The 15486-nt window shown below is 44.2% G+C and overlaps 1 protein-coding gene across 1 annotated transcript in view; it reads right to left on the reverse strand.

The window, feature by feature from the left end:
* Nucleotides 1-11466: 11466 nt before the first annotated feature.
* Nucleotides 11467-15486, reverse strand: part of LAMC1 (laminin subunit gamma 1) — a 123532-nt gene continuing 119512 nt past the window's right edge. Inside the window, exon 28 of the mRNA XM_011230607.3 lies at nt 11467-14525. Within this exon, the coding sequence (XP_011228909.3) occupies nt 14269-14525 (257 nt within the window). The 3' untranslated portion in view covers nt 11467-14268. The remainder of the gene's footprint in view (nt 14526-15486) is intronic.

Consider the following 15486-nt stretch of genomic DNA (forward strand, 5'->3'; position numbering starts at 1 on the left):
CCTGTCTCATCTCCTTTTGTCTTTGCCCACTTTTAGTCTAAACTAACTGCCAGGCTGCTCCTATTACAGCATAATTCAGATCTCATTACAAAAGCTCCTAGGTACTCCACCTCCTTTGGAGTCGAAGCCAAAGTCCCTGTAATGGCATCAGGGTCTCGAATGATGTATCCCGCTCCCCACCCCACCCCCCACCACCTCACTGTCCTCCTTCTCACTCACCCTCAGCCACATGGCTGGTTCCACTCTGGGACTTTTGCAGTCTCTTGTGTCCCTACCTGGAATATGCTTTCTCCAGATATCCGTGTAGCTCTGGATTTACTCAGATGCTGCCTTCTTTGTGGGGTTTTCTCCACCATCTAGTATCAAATTGCGAGCTCTGCCCCACCCCCGAGCCCTTTCTTTCCCCCTTCCCTGCTTTGTTTTTCTCCGTAGAACTTTCTGCCCCACTAGACATTGGTGCCACATAGAGGCAGTGTAATGTGGTGGTTGAGATACAGGCAGGACTTCGAGTCAGTTTGCCTGAGTTCGAGGCCTGGCTTGTTACTCAGCAGGTAGTCCAGATAGAATCTCTCTAGTCTTCATTTTTGTCATCTACAAAATGGGAATAATAACAGCACCGATCTCATCAGGTTGTAGGCATAATATTTATAAAGTTCTTAGGCCAACACCTGGAACATATTAAGTGCTCATATTAGCTAATATGTACATATTTTATTCATCTTTTGTTTATTATATCTCCCCGACTAGAACCTAAGTCCCACAGGAGCAGGGGTTTTTGTCTGTTTTGTACATTGCTCTATCCGCACCAGCTTGGGCAGGGCCTCACACGGAGCTGGTTCTCAGGATATAGGTGTAGAAAGACAGGTCACTGAAGTTTCTTAGACACTTAAGAGTCAGTAAATAAAACCTGCTTAAAATTTGCTTAATGTAATGATGCCCATATGAATAAGAACTAGAGTTCCTCTATTGCAGATGTTGACGAGGCCTAGATGATCTGTGTAAATCATTCACAGGTGGCGAGCCTCTTTCCCAAAGAGACTCTCAGTGTGCTAGGCGGGCTTGCCCCGGTCCTACTTTAGTAATAAATATCAGAAATCATTTTCCTTTGTAACTAACTGAGGTCTTGTAGTCCTGAATTGAAGCTTCATTCAGTATCTTCTGATCAGACTATCCTTCAATGTGCCACTTAAGACAGCAAAAATGCACAGGTTACTCGGAGTCCCCAGGGAGATGGTCTCCCTAAAGAAAGGACCCTATATTATTCTGCCCCAGCTCACAGGCTCCACAAGCATAGACTCAGAAAGGTAAGCTTCAAAGTTCCGATCTTTGGAGGGCCTGGCTGGCTGAGCTGGGAAAGCGTGCGACTCTTGGTCTTGGGGTTGTAAGTTTGGGTCCCACATTGGGTACAGAGATTATTTAAAAATAAATAATTTTTTTTTTCAAAAGAGTTCAGATCTTTTGGCAGGGGCGGGGAGGGGGGACTGTGAAATTAGTGAAGGGGATTAAGAATACACTTATCCTGGGGTGCCTGGGTGGCACAGCAGTTAAGTGTCTGCCTTCGGCTCAGGGCGTGATCCCGGTGTTATGGGATCGAGCCCCACATCGGGCTCCTCCGCTGTGAGCCTGCTTCTTCCTCTCCCACTCCCCCTGCTTGTGTTCCCTCTCTCGCTGGATGTCTCTATCTCTGTCAAATTAAAACAAAAAAGAAGAAGAATACACTTATCCTAATAAGCACTTAACAGAACACTCTGTGTTAACTAGAATTAAAAAAGGAGTTCAGCTCTTTCAACTACTGAAATAGCACCGTTTTTGTTGTTGTTGCTGTTTGTTTGAAGAAAAAGCAAACAGCATCTAGTCAGGGCTGACACACCAGGGTCTGTGCCCTTGCTGTCCCGAGTGGATGTGCCGTTCAGCGTCGTGCACGCTTAGAGCAGGTTTGGGTCAGAAAGCGTCTCACAATGACTCCGGTCCATGAGACGGTCTCTGGTGTGCAGTTGCCTGAGGATAGACGTGGTTGAAGTTCTTTTTCTTTTTCTTTTTTTTTTTTTTTTTAAGATTTTATTTATTTATTTGACAGAAAGAGACAGCCAGCGAGAGAGGGAACACAGCAGGGGAGTGGGAGAGGAAGAAGCAGGCTCCCAGCGGAGGAGCCCGATGTGGGGCTCGATCCCAGGACCCCGGATCACGCCCTGAGCCGAAGGCAGACGCTTAACGACTGAGCCACTCAGGCGCCCCAGAAGTGGTTGACGTTCTGTTTTAACGAGTGATCTTTAAAAATTGCATTTTGCCTCTTCCACTTTTGAGATTAAGAGGTTTAATGAAGATTTGGAAGGCTCTGCCCAGTCAAGCCATTCGCTGCGACTCCGGGGAACGCGTGCCTCGGGGCGCTCTTTCTTCCCCTGGCAGAAGTCTGGCTCTGCAGCCTCGGGGCGCGTTCGTAGAGCCTGGCACTCCCCTCAGAGCCGCACCCGCTGTCGTCATGCAGTGAGCACACCGAACAGGTTCTCCTGGCCAGACGGCGGCTGAGGTGTCTGCCGTGGAAGGGAAGTACAGTCATGCACACACCCAGTGACACAGTGACATAAAGGAAGCAACCCCTCTGCCTTACCGCGGCTGGAAAGAAATACAGTCGCAACACGGACGTGGATTTCCCATGTGGAAGTGAAGGAGCTTATGGGCCCCTTTCCGACTCCATACTTACTCGTGCATTTATGATCTTATATTTCTCTTTGAAACAGATTTCTTTTACTATGATATACATTTTTTAAAAGAAGACGCCAAGACGAAACCAGAGAAGGAGATAAACCGTAAGAGACTCTGAATCTTAGGAAACAAACTGAGGGCTGCTGGAGGGGAAGCGTGTGGGGGGAAGGGGTAACTGGGGGATGGACACAGGGGAGGGTATGTGTTGTAATGAGCACTGGGTATTATATAAGACTGATGAATCCCAGGCCTGTACCCCTGAAACAAATAATACATCAAATGTTAATTAATTGAATTTAAATTTTTAAAAAGTTCAAAAACAAAATAGAAAAACAAAAGAAGACCCCAAGTTGTACAAACTTCCAGCCCCACAAAAACTTGGTTTACCTGATTATCCTAAATTTTGTATTCTTTTACATACTTGCCCATTGACTTGAACAATTCTGTAGGGTTGTGACAGCCCCATTTATAGGAAAAATAGGCAGAGTTGAAAGACTAGCTAAGGGGACACAGCTAACTTGTCCATGAATTGTGGCCACTCAGTATGGCCTGAGGTCTAAATTGAACTTCGTCTGATGTCTTTAGGTATATTTGTTGCTTATTCTAATTTCAAATGCATCTCCCACATTAAATGACTTGGCTCTCTTTTATTTCATGCTGTGGAAACATTCAGAACAACCTTGCCAAATTCATAGCATTAGATGATAATTATGAATCATAAAAAGTCTAGCCTATCCCATAATATTTTGGCCTGTTCATATCTAGTGGATAGAAATTATTATTTAGAAGATCTTGTGAAAAGTGGAGAAATCAACTGGAAACAAATATTTATATTAAAATTTTTTAAATACATTTGTCAGTCTTCACCTACTTTTTAAAAAGGCTTTTGTATTCCATAAGAGGAATGCCTTGATTAACCAATTGGATGTTTATATAATACTTAGAGTTTCGCAGTATGAGTTTTAAGCACAGCAAAGAGTTAAGATTCTCTCTAACACTGTAATTAGCACATATTTTAACTGTCTTCCCAACTCAAAGAGCTATCCAGCAAGGGGAGCTGGAAGTAAAAACGATGCCTGGGTGAGCCCAACACACAGACAGAGAAGATGTAATTGTTGAGAACCAACAGCACCCTCTAATTCTCTAGCCAGCATCAGAATCCTCTGGAGGGGGCTTATTAAAACACAGATTATCCTCTCACCTCTCTGCCCCTGAATTTCTGATTCAGTAGGTCTGAGGTGGTATCGAGAATGTGCATTTCTAAGAAGTTAACAGGGGAGGCAGATGTTGCTGGCTCTAGGACCTCACTTGGAGTACAAGTGCTCTAGGAGAACTCCTGAGTCCACCATCCTATGTGAATACAAACTTCGTTTCATTACATATTCAACTCTCAGCACAAAAGCAAAAAAAGTCCACGATAGTTTCTGCCAGCCATTCCTTAGAATCTAATAAGACACCAATAGATTATGAATAGTTTGGTAACTACTCTTTTTGATCTCAACATGGCAAGATCTTTCTAGCTTGGGCTCCGACCAGACACTTCTGTAGAGCCTTAATAAACAGTGAGAATTTGAAATAATGAAATAATTTGCTATGTCATTGGCCTTATGAGATGACAGCCAAAAAAACTAGAACATGGAAACTGAGTACATGGAGTGTAAGAGTTCTCCCTGTGATTAGAGACTACAGTGCTGGGTTCCAGAACATCTTCGATACACAGAGAGCAATGGGTGGGAGGAAACCTCAGCCACTCAGTTGCACATCATTGAATTCTCTGCATTTTCATGTCTGGATCAATGTCCCGAAGTCCGTTTCCCACACCATATTCTTTTCAACACAGCCAAAAATTATACCTTTTCATATAAATATAATTCGTCCTTCACAGACGTAGCAGAAAGAACAGTCCTGAGCATTCATTTAATGAATAAACCAATATAGAAATATTGATATGTAATGTCCCTATGCATCTGTTTGTCAACATGCTTACACATTCGTACTCAGAGAGATATGTCTTCTTTATTTTTGTACTATTTTTTATGTTTTGTTTTTTGCTGCCTCCCCTACTTAAATGGATTTCTCAACCTAGGAAAAATTGCCTTTGCCAAAGTGTAAAACCCATGGGTACTGGTACCAGGTAGGCTGCAAGAGCAATGAGTGCTCCAAAAATATTTGTCACTAATGCATAAAATAGGCCATGCTCCCTAAAGCCAAGTAGCCTAATAAACAATTTGGTCGAAATTCAGCATCATTTTTGAGAGTTTTCCATCATTTTGAGTGACCCATTTTTTGTTGTTGTTGGATCTTGGCACTTGGGAAATTAACAAAACCTAATTTTGCTCCTTGAAGAAGTGGCTGGTTCCAGGATTATGGCACAGAAAATCCAAGAGGAGCCTGAAATGTCTTGATGCGCCAAAAGTAAGATAACACTCAAAAAATGAGGGAAATTATCAAAAGGTCACAGGGGTCAGCTTTGAGCTACTCCCACCGGCCAAATAGGGGACATTTAAGGATCAAAGTAAATATCAAGAGCAACCTATTGTAACTCGTTAAATAAAAGAGGAATCCCTAAATCTAATATGAAGATCTAACATAAAAAGTGGGGGAGAAGGAGAAACTACCTCTCGGTATAATGTCAACTAGTAAATACAGAAAGAATGATGCAATTAGAAAATCTCCCTTTGGCAGCCCAGCAATGGATACTAAAACTAGTGGGGAAAAGTGTAAGGAGTAACAGGATATTTATTTCTATAGTCTCAAAGTGCGTCCTCATGAGATACTTATTCTTACAAAGGGTTACAGAGTAACTCTACACAGAGAAATCCGGGAGGCGCCACCCCAGCTAGCTGACGAAGTGAACATCGCCAGTAATGACTTCTGTGCCTCCTGGTACAATGTACTGAAGAGAACTCAGCATCACTTCTATGATCTCGCTGTCAAAGTGCACAACCTGAATCCAGTCAAGAGAAAACATCAAAGGAACCCAACTGAAGGACATGCTACAAAATAACTATTTTTTAAAAAATGTCAACATCAGAAAATACAAAGGAAGACTCAGGAACTTCTCCAGAGTAGAGGACATAAAAGAGACAGGACAAGGGAACACATGGTTTCAGATTTTGTTTTTTTTATAAAAGATGTTCCTGGGACAAAGGGTGTGTTCGTTTTCTATGGCTGCATGACAGATTACCTGAAATTCAGGGCTTAAAACAATACAGCTTTATTCTCTTCCATTTCTGTAGGTTAGACGTCTGACAGGGATCTTCCTGGGTTAAACTCAAAGCATCAGCAGGGCAGTGTTCCCCTCTGGAAGCTCTGGGGAGAATCTCTTCCCTTGCCTCTTGCAGCTTTTCGAGGCTGCCCACATTCCTTGGCTCCTGCTTTCTCCTCCATCTTTAAGCTGCAAACGGTAGGCTGGGTCCTCATCTCATCACTCCGACCTCCTTTTCTGCCTCCCTCCTCCAATTATAAGAATCCTTATGGTTATATTGGCCTACCCAGATAACCCAGGATAATCTACTCTAAGATGGGCTGATTCACAACCTTAATTACATCAGAAACCTTAATTCCCCTTTGCCGTGCAACCTTACACATTCACAGGTTCTGGGGATTAGGATGTGGACGTCTTTGGAGGGACCACTATTCTGCTTACCTGCAAATGGTACCATCTGAATAATGGCTGCGGATAAGATGATCCTATTGTACCGATGGTAGTTTCCTGATTTTGACAATTGTGCTGTAGTTAGGTGAGGAATTTCCGTCTTCAGGAAATGTACATTGAAGTATTTATGGGTAAAAGGGCATCGCGTCTGCAACTTAAAACAGTTCTCTCTTTCTCTCTACACTGAGAGCAAGAGTGAGAGCAGAGAAAAAGCAAATGAAGTAAAATATTAACATTTGAGGAATCTGAAGAAAGAGTGTTGAATAACTTTTTATGCTATCTTTACAATTTTTCTGTAGGTCTGAAATGATGTAATAAAAATTTTAAATGTAATCTTTATAAATAAAATTTCTATTTCTAATAAATACTTAAATTTGTGCCATATTGTTATGAATGACATGTTAATTCTGATGGATCTTTTTAAAATCTCTTTTGAAACTTTCAGGACATTTTAGTAAGTTGTTTAATGACGTTACTTGCAGTCAATTATGAACATGTTGTACGTTGGGCAGTCTTGATTGTATTATGAAAGTAAAATCAACTATCCACACTTCTGTTGTCCCATAGTTTGGGTATTAATGCTGAGTATTCTCATTTTGCTTTAAAATTCAGTATTACTTTAAAAATGGGGTCTTGAAAAAGAAGGTTGTTTTAAAAGCAGGCAAAAGACTGTAGTTAAATCTTCTGCCAATAGTAGTTTCTTAGTTTTGATAAATGTACCATGGTTATATCAGATGTTAACATTAGAGGAGGCTAGGTGAGCCAGCTCCATGCTCCTTATCCCTGATCCTAAGTAAGGGAAGAGAAAGAGAGGGAAAAACCACAGGCAACAAAAGGGGTGTGAGCTGTGTGGGGTATATGGCCCAGATGCTGAAAGACAACTGCGTTCCAAGTAATAATTCTGCCCACTAACTGGTTCCTTAATATTGGGCAAGTTAAACTAATATATTTAAATCCTGCCTTGATCTCTCCAAAACACGGATTTGAGAAACTTTATTATAAAGCACATATACACAAGAGAGGTGCTTAAAAGGAAAATGGATCAAAATCGTGAGAGAATATGGCCACATGCTAAAATAATGGTTAGGGTGACAGGGCAGCAAACCATCATTGCATTTCCTCTTTGGTCAAATGAAGACCCTCATCGAATCAGGGGCAAATGAAAGAAAATCAACATGAAGGTACGTTTCAAAACATAGGATACGGTGCAAGGTATCTTGATAGCGTTAGTCCTTCCACAGTCCTTCAGAAATGTAAGGAGGCCAACCTGTCTGAAATCTATGTGGCAAAACCCATCTCTCTGGCCAGGTCTGAGCCTCTGTACCAGCCTGACCGAGACAGCGCAGATAGCAGACTGTCTGAGCCAAGAGGGATGAGCAAGTTGTAACACCAACTTCTCTGACCCTGCTAAACGTGTAATCACTGAAATCACAGTTGTTTCTCCTGAGCCTTCATCTTGGACGCTGGCTCAGCAACCCAGGAACGTGTAATCCACACTAGGACAGCACATCTTCCCCAGACATTTCAGTTCATGGCTGGACATGAGCGTACTCTGCTCTAAACTCAACCTAGAAACCATGCGCAGGAGGAAAGAAATGCCCATGCAAAGAACAGCGGGGCTCCCCTGACACAGGGGGAAAATCGGGTCCTACATCCTGGAAGGCAAGCGGAGAATATTCAGGAAGGGGTTGCATCAGAAATTCTTTTTTTTTTTAATATTTTTATTTATTTTTGAGAGCGAGCAAGAGAGCGAGAACACGGAGAGGGAGAAGCAGATTCCCCACTGAGCAGGGAGTGTGGTACTGTGCTCGATCTAATGACCCTGGGATCATGACCTGAGCCGAAGGCAGACGCTTAACCAACTGAGCCCCCCGGGCGTCCCTGCATTAGAAATGAACACTAGTTGGTATGACACACAATTTGATGATTGAATTTATTTATTTTTCAAAGATTTTGTTTATTTTAGAGAAAGACCGAGTGAGTTGGGGGAGGAGCCGAGGTAGACGGAGAAGACTCCACACTGAGCACAGACCAAAGGGGGGCTTGATCCCACGACCCTGGGATCATGACCTGAGCCAAAATCAAGAGTCAGACGCCTAACTTACTGAGTTGCCCAAGCGCTCCTGATGACTGCATTTAGTTACTGAAATGACAAAGGATCTCAGTACAAGTGCAGATACCATGAGCTCAAAAGCAATAGTCTGAAGTTCAAGTAGAATTTTTTATTACTAGCGATGGTGAAAAAGATTATGGGAGGATAGAGAGCTGTCCTCAAAGGTATGACCAGGCACATTTCACAGAGAATCACTTAAATTGACATCCTCATGGGAACAATGCTGTGTCTGAGGGGTACATTCTTCATCAAGAGCCTGATGTTCAACTTTTTATAGAAGTAAATACAAACTATACTGAAGTCATCACAAGCAATCCGTGCATGGCCTGTATTATGAGGCTCTCTAAGGCACACAAGCCAACGGGATGAAACACTAACCAAGCTGCTGAAATGTACCAGCTCCATTCCCAGGAGTTAGGGAAAAAGAAGGGGAATTAATGTTATAATGTGGGCCAGGAGCCAGAGATACGTACAAGAGGGCTCCGGGTAAAACTGCAGACACACACACAGCGTCAGGAGCGGCTAATGTGAGGCTGGGAAGCAGAGCAGGGGGCCCTGCAGACCAGATCACACCGGCCACTTGCTGCTTGCAGGGCTGTGTGTGGTGGGCGCTATGCCACTTGGTGAAAGACCGAGGTTTTGCTTATCTTCCTGCAAATCCCTCCCTGGTGGGAGTACCGAGAGAGCAGAACGATGCTGAAAGGAGGGGACAGAGGGCATTAAGAAACATCCATAAACCTCCGTCTCTGCTCACGCAGGGGAAAAGTAACAGAAATGGGAGAATAGGCAAATGAGAAAGGTTGGTTTTACCTTTAGACCATTTAGACAACCCAGTGACCATGTCCTGTATGCCTCCTAGCCCCGAGGATGTGGACAGAAATACACAAACTTGGATCTTGGGGAGAAAGAGAGAAGTTGGGGGAAAAGGTCAGTGAGCGACACCTGATCAATAAACATGTGTCCATGGGCCATGCTAGAAGCCAGTACAAGGCTGGGGGAGGGGTGGGCACAAGGAAGGAGTGGCCAATGTCAACAGAGCAGGTGACACCTTGACCTCAGGCTTTCCTGTAATGGAAAGGAGAAAGAACACCATGGACAGGGAGAAGAGTTAAAGAAATGACATGTTATAACAACACTGGAAATGCTGAGGTTTCTTTTATTTGAATTCCCAACCAGGAACTTCTTAGCTTTTTATTTGATTTCTGCTAAATATTTCCTTTTCTTAAGCATATCATTAATTTCTTTAAAAAGATTTACTTATCTGAGAGAGAAAGAGACAGAACACAAGCAGGTGGGGCTGAGGCAAAGGGAGAAGAAGCAGGCTCCCCGCTGAGCAGGGAGCCTGATGCGGGACTCGATCCCAGGACCCTGGGATCATGACCTGAGCCGAAGGCAGATGCCTAGTGACTGAGCCACATAGGTGTCCCGCGTATAATTAATTTCTACTTAGAATGTCATTTGTGTGGAGCAGATATAATCATCTTGGGGGACTCGGTACAGACATAAGGCACTGTAGCTAGTAACTTCTGAACCACTGGACCCTCGGATAGATTATTTACTAGGAAGTTTCCTATTTTTCACTCCAATGATGAATATACTTCATTTAAACTTGCTTAGTGTGAACAGGCAAAACTACCTGCTGGTCCTGTTTCTGGTCCCGTAAGCTAAGGGCCTGGAGAGATGGGATCTTTCCTTGGGATGGGTCGTTCCTCACCCTACAAAGCAGATACCATCTGCCTTTCTACTTGGTGGCTCTCCTGGGGGCCAGAGGTCTTCTTCAGGCATTCCACTTTGATCTTAGTGAAGTGGGGCTGGTGAATTCAGATTTATCAGGGGGCTAGAACGCTTACCTAAGCAGTAAACCTTCGGGGATATTTTGACTCAGATTATGCCGATACCAACTTTGGGGAAACTGCTGACCCTGAACTAACAACACGAATAGGGGCAGGTTCTTAAAATCCCACTCATCACTCTGCACACTAACGAGAAAGATGTCTTTGCGTTTGAATCAAGTCCTACAAACGGGTTAAGAATAGGTAAGTGTGAAAGCTAGGAACTAGTGCCCTCTAAAGCTCTCTCCGAGCAAGTCCAATCGAGAGGACTTCCGGTTCTCCACAGGTGTCATAGTTACAAGCATTTAGAAGACCGGGAAGGTGGCAGGTCATCCGCAGGGACTCAGGGCTATGAACCGAAGGGGAAACCAAAGCCCTCCTGCTGTCCCCGCATCCGAAACTCTTCACCTGGCCTCAGGTTCCTCCCGCTGGGTCAACCCTCCAGATGGGGTGAGGTACGACGACGAGCTACTTCTGGCCTGATGGCTCAGCACGTTACTTACACTTTCCTCTTTATTCCCTTATGTTTGAGATTGTTTTTCATCATCTGAAGAGACCCGCCCTTTAGCTGAAGTTACAGGGTATATTTAGAGGTAGAAAGACAATTTTTTACTTACAGCTGTTAATTTAAGAAGCCCAAATAATTTTAAAATAGTCTTCAGGGGTCATTAAGCAGGCATTAAATCATACCCCAAGGGGTCCAGTACAAGGCAGTCCTTGGGCCCATGACTGTTTTCGTAAACAACTATGTGGGACCACAGCCACATTTATTTGTTTATACACTGTCCGGGGCTGTTTTCATGCTGCAAGAGCAAAGTCGTTGTAACAGAGACCGTATGGCCTGCAAAACCTACAATATGTAGTACAGTGTAGCACTTTACAGAAGAAATCTGCCTACCTCTGGACCACACCAAAATATCCCCATCTGAGAAGGGCAAAAAATAAATAAGTAAATAAATAAATAAATATGCATATATACATATATATTTGTATAATACACACACACACATACACACGCACAGCACGTACTTGCACACATACTGCATTAGTGTCAAGATAGTAAGTCGCCCAAAGAATATATTATGATCAGTAGCTTCCTCTTCATCAGACCTTTCGAAACATCCTCTGTCCCCAGTACCCCACTCAGGCCACACCAAATAGAGGGTTACAAATATTCAGATTTTATTATAAATAAAATACTGTTGTTGTTGTTTTTTTTAACATAAAAAATGCCAAGTGTTGCATTTTATTCACCACCCTGGAGAGCGAGACTGTAGAGATTAAGGCAAACAGCTGAAGTGAAGGCACATATCAAAGGGCCACCGCTGGGATTACAAGGAAGACGTCCAGGGACAGCTGGATGCCCCCCCTCCCCGCGACACCCAGCATTCTGCAGCAGCCACCCTGTCCATTTTGTCACATAAAATACAGGTAACTAGAACTATACAATAAAATAATGTATATTGCAGGAGTGTAATGAAGGTTTTGTCTTATAAAGGACTTTTAATTTTAAAAATAAAATTCTGTTTAAAAACATACTACACAGATGGAGAAGGAGAAAAGCAACAAAACGAAAACAAACTCCAAATTTCACTGCGGGCGAAGACTGACTGGTGTGAGGCTGCCCCACGGGCTAGAGGGAAACTGTCCTGGCAGTCTATCTACAGTGCTTGTCCTGCGACCTTGGACGAAATGCCTCTGTTAGGAGGTGGCCACTTAACCGAGGAACTAGCTTGGAGACACTGATGTGAAGACTTGGCAAGTACGAGCCCCGCCTCCGGCGAGAGCAGAAGAGGCCTGAGAGAAGCAGCCGAGGGAAAGCCAGGGGTTTGCCAAGTCAAAACCTTTGGAGTGGACTCTATGCAAGGAGGCGGCCAGGGGAGACCCCGGGGCACGGCCGCCCCCACACCACCTGTCTGTACACCTTCCCTCTGGGTGCCCTGGGATCACACACTCCCTCCTCAAACGGACCCGTCCAGCTCCAACCGTCGGCTCGGGCATTTCTAGCTCATTCCCAGTTGGGCCCACATTGCCGCTGAAGACGCCATTCAGCAAGAGGGCCTCATCCCGCCACCTCCTGTCGGCCTGACACGCCTGCTCGGGGCGGGCATCAGGGACATGAGGCCGCAGTTTCGGGTGGCGGGCCTGCGCTGGAGGAGGGCGTGAGGAACCCTGGCAGAGCGGCTGTGTGCGGACGGAAGCGGGTCAACATTCGTGCTGGAGAACGAACACGCTGCAAACACAAGGCGAAGGGCCGTGCGACGGGGGACAAATGCAGCACTGAGGCCTGCAGACGGAAGCGAAGGAGGTACACAGACACATTGTGCCAGTGAAGGGGCAAACTGGAGTGAAGAAGTGAACAGACAGTGCCATTCTAGAAATAGGACCAAGTATATTTACATAAATTCCTTACTCTATAATCATGATAAACAAAAAAAACCACATTCACACAAAAATATAAATTTGAAATAATTAATAGCACCAGTGTGTCAGATAATAGTTTCTTTCATCCCCGCTACGCAAAGTACAAAGTTGCATAGTGTTAAAGGCTATATATGAACCTCAAAGGTGGGTTGGGAGGAGGAAGGGGCTGTGTGGCAGGGAATCTTCACACTGTGATCTTAGAAGAAAACCACAGAGCCGAGGATCCGAAGTCGAGAAGCCAGCTAGACAACTCCACCTATGGGTCTTCCCTCTGCACCGAGAAGGAAGGTTTCGAGTGGGTTTCAATCACAAAGTGCAGGAACTAGATGGCGTGGCAGCTGCGTGAAATACTGAGTGCAAGGGTTTGCCACCAGGATTTGGCAGACTCGGTGTGTACAGAGATCCTAGAAGACGGGAACATCAGAAGATAATTGAGGATAAGGGTCAAAGTGTCATCTCTCCCCAGTGGAAGAAAAATGGCTATCCGGGATCCTGACAATGCATGTTGCAGCTAAGTTGTATCCCTTTGCTGGAAAAGACTAGGGAAAGACCAGGACAAGGCAGTTTGTTTCTTGTTTGTTTGTCAAGATCTTAGGGACCAACTGCTTTCTACCAGATTACAGCACTAGTTCCAGGACTAACACACTAAAAAAGCTCTAGGAATTAGTTTGATTTTGAAAAAAACAAAAAACAAAAAACTTTAGTGGTTATCATATCCCTATTTCTTCTGTATAAATTCCATTTTTAGGACTATCAGAAGATGTCTATTGGTGAGTGCAAGCTGCCCATCCAGATTTATCAGCTGCCCAAAGATCTGAAAAAAGTGTATCTTCCTAGTCAATTATTAACGTATGAGAAAATGTTCAGCCTACGTCTGCAGCCTCGTTCTCCTGGAGACCGTCATGAGTAACAGCATCCTTACCCGTGGATGGCCCAGTGTCCTGTACTCAAAATAGCGAAAACAACTGACCGTGGCTCTTGACATTCTAAGTGACCGATACCTTTGGCACAGGATGTTTACTTCCTTTTGCGTAAAAGGAGGAGGAGGGATAGTAGATGGAGGTGTACTTTCTTTATCGATAGACTGGATATACTGGCCATCACAAGGCTACGACTAGCAGCCAAACTTTTCCTTCATAGAAACAAGAGTACTGAGACCAAGGAGGTTCTGTTGGTGTCAGTGAGAAAAGGGAGGGCTACTTGCTCAGCCCCGGCAGACAATGGCTCCACGGAGTGTTTACACCACTGCACGATAACGTAAGATGCCACGTCCTCACGCGACTCAGAAGGGAAAGTGTGGGTAAGGGAGTGCCTTCCGTGGAAGAGAGACTATCAGATAAAACCCTTTGTTCCCGATTCATGATGTCTGACTTGCTTCTCTTTAAGCTTTGTGAATGTTCCTGGTTCAAAAGGACAGTGGTGGAGAGCAGCAGAGAGGTGGGGGTCTGAAAAAATGCAATCTTTGCGTTAAGGCACTCTGTGGCCTCACAACGGCTCCCCGGTTGGGGGGTGCTGCCTTCCAGCCCTAAAAGATGACCCTAGGGCTTTTCGATGGACGGGGTGTTGAAGCAGCCAGATGGTAAGGTCTTCTTGATGTCTTCCAGGTTGCGAATGTCCTTCGTGATCTCCTCGATGTCTCTGTTATAGTCCACGATGGCGGCCTCCTGCTTCCTGGCTTCATTCTCCAAATCAGACACTTTCCTGTCGAGATCACTGACTTTCATTTCATCTTTGGCTTTGTTCAGGGTGCCTTCGATCTCATTGAGCTTGTTCAGGTCTACTGTGTCCAGCTGCCCTGTGGAGTCAGAAAGGACACAGGAGGAAACAGATGAATCCAGTAAGAATCATCACATCACTCCACGAGCACCTCTACTAGCCTTTCTCATAAATGAAGCCCAGCAGTTGCCACGAGGCAAGGGTGGCCTGCAAATGGGACTCGTAGATCGTTTGTGTCGTGCAAGGGCACAAACAACGCAGACCAAGTACAAATGCGGACTTAACTTGGCAAGGACCCGTCAGAGTATATAAAGGATACTGGGCTGGATATGGTCTCTTGAGGAAACAGTTTTTATGAAATGTTGTCTAAATACACAGCGGCCGTATTTGAGACCCAAAGCCTCACCTGCACTTTTGAAGGTCATCTGGTAACGTTTAATACCATTTTTATCTTTATATATGTAATCTGCATGTCATTTTAATGCCATCTAATGAACATAAAAATCTTCAAGCTAGACCTGGAAGCCCTCGGCTCTTTGGCTTCCAGGGAGGCTGGGCTGGTTCTGGGGAGTCCTGCCCTGCTTTCAGGAGTTACACACTATTTGGAGCCCTCCTAATGGAAAATGGCCAGGGATGAAAATGCTGAAATAATTCCAGCAAAAGCTTCACTTTAAAATTAGCAAGAAAAGGAGGTTCTTCTGGAAAGAACCGCTTCCATAATTAATGAAAGCAGACAGCCACACAGCACTCAACACATTATGCATACTGTACTTGATTAAATTCTCAAAGACCATATTCCCCCAATGATTCTCAGATGTTAAGTAACTTGCCCAAGTTTGCACAGTTTACAAGGCAACAAAACAAAGATTCCAACCCAAGCCTGACTAACTTAAAAATCCAGCTCTTTCTGCCACAAAAAGCTACGTCTTCTAGCCCCTTTCATTTTAAAACCCATCTGACAGCACATAATTTATTATTCTTAATATTTGAGACAGATAAAAAAATATACCCTCCCCCACTCTCAAAAAAAAAAAAAAAAA

Source organism: Ailuropoda melanoleuca, chromosome 8 (assembly GCF_002007445.2).
Source record: "Ailuropoda melanoleuca isolate Jingjing chromosome 8, ASM200744v2, whole genome shotgun sequence".
NCBI lineage: Eukaryota > Metazoa > Chordata > Mammalia > Carnivora > Ursidae > Ailuropoda > Ailuropoda melanoleuca.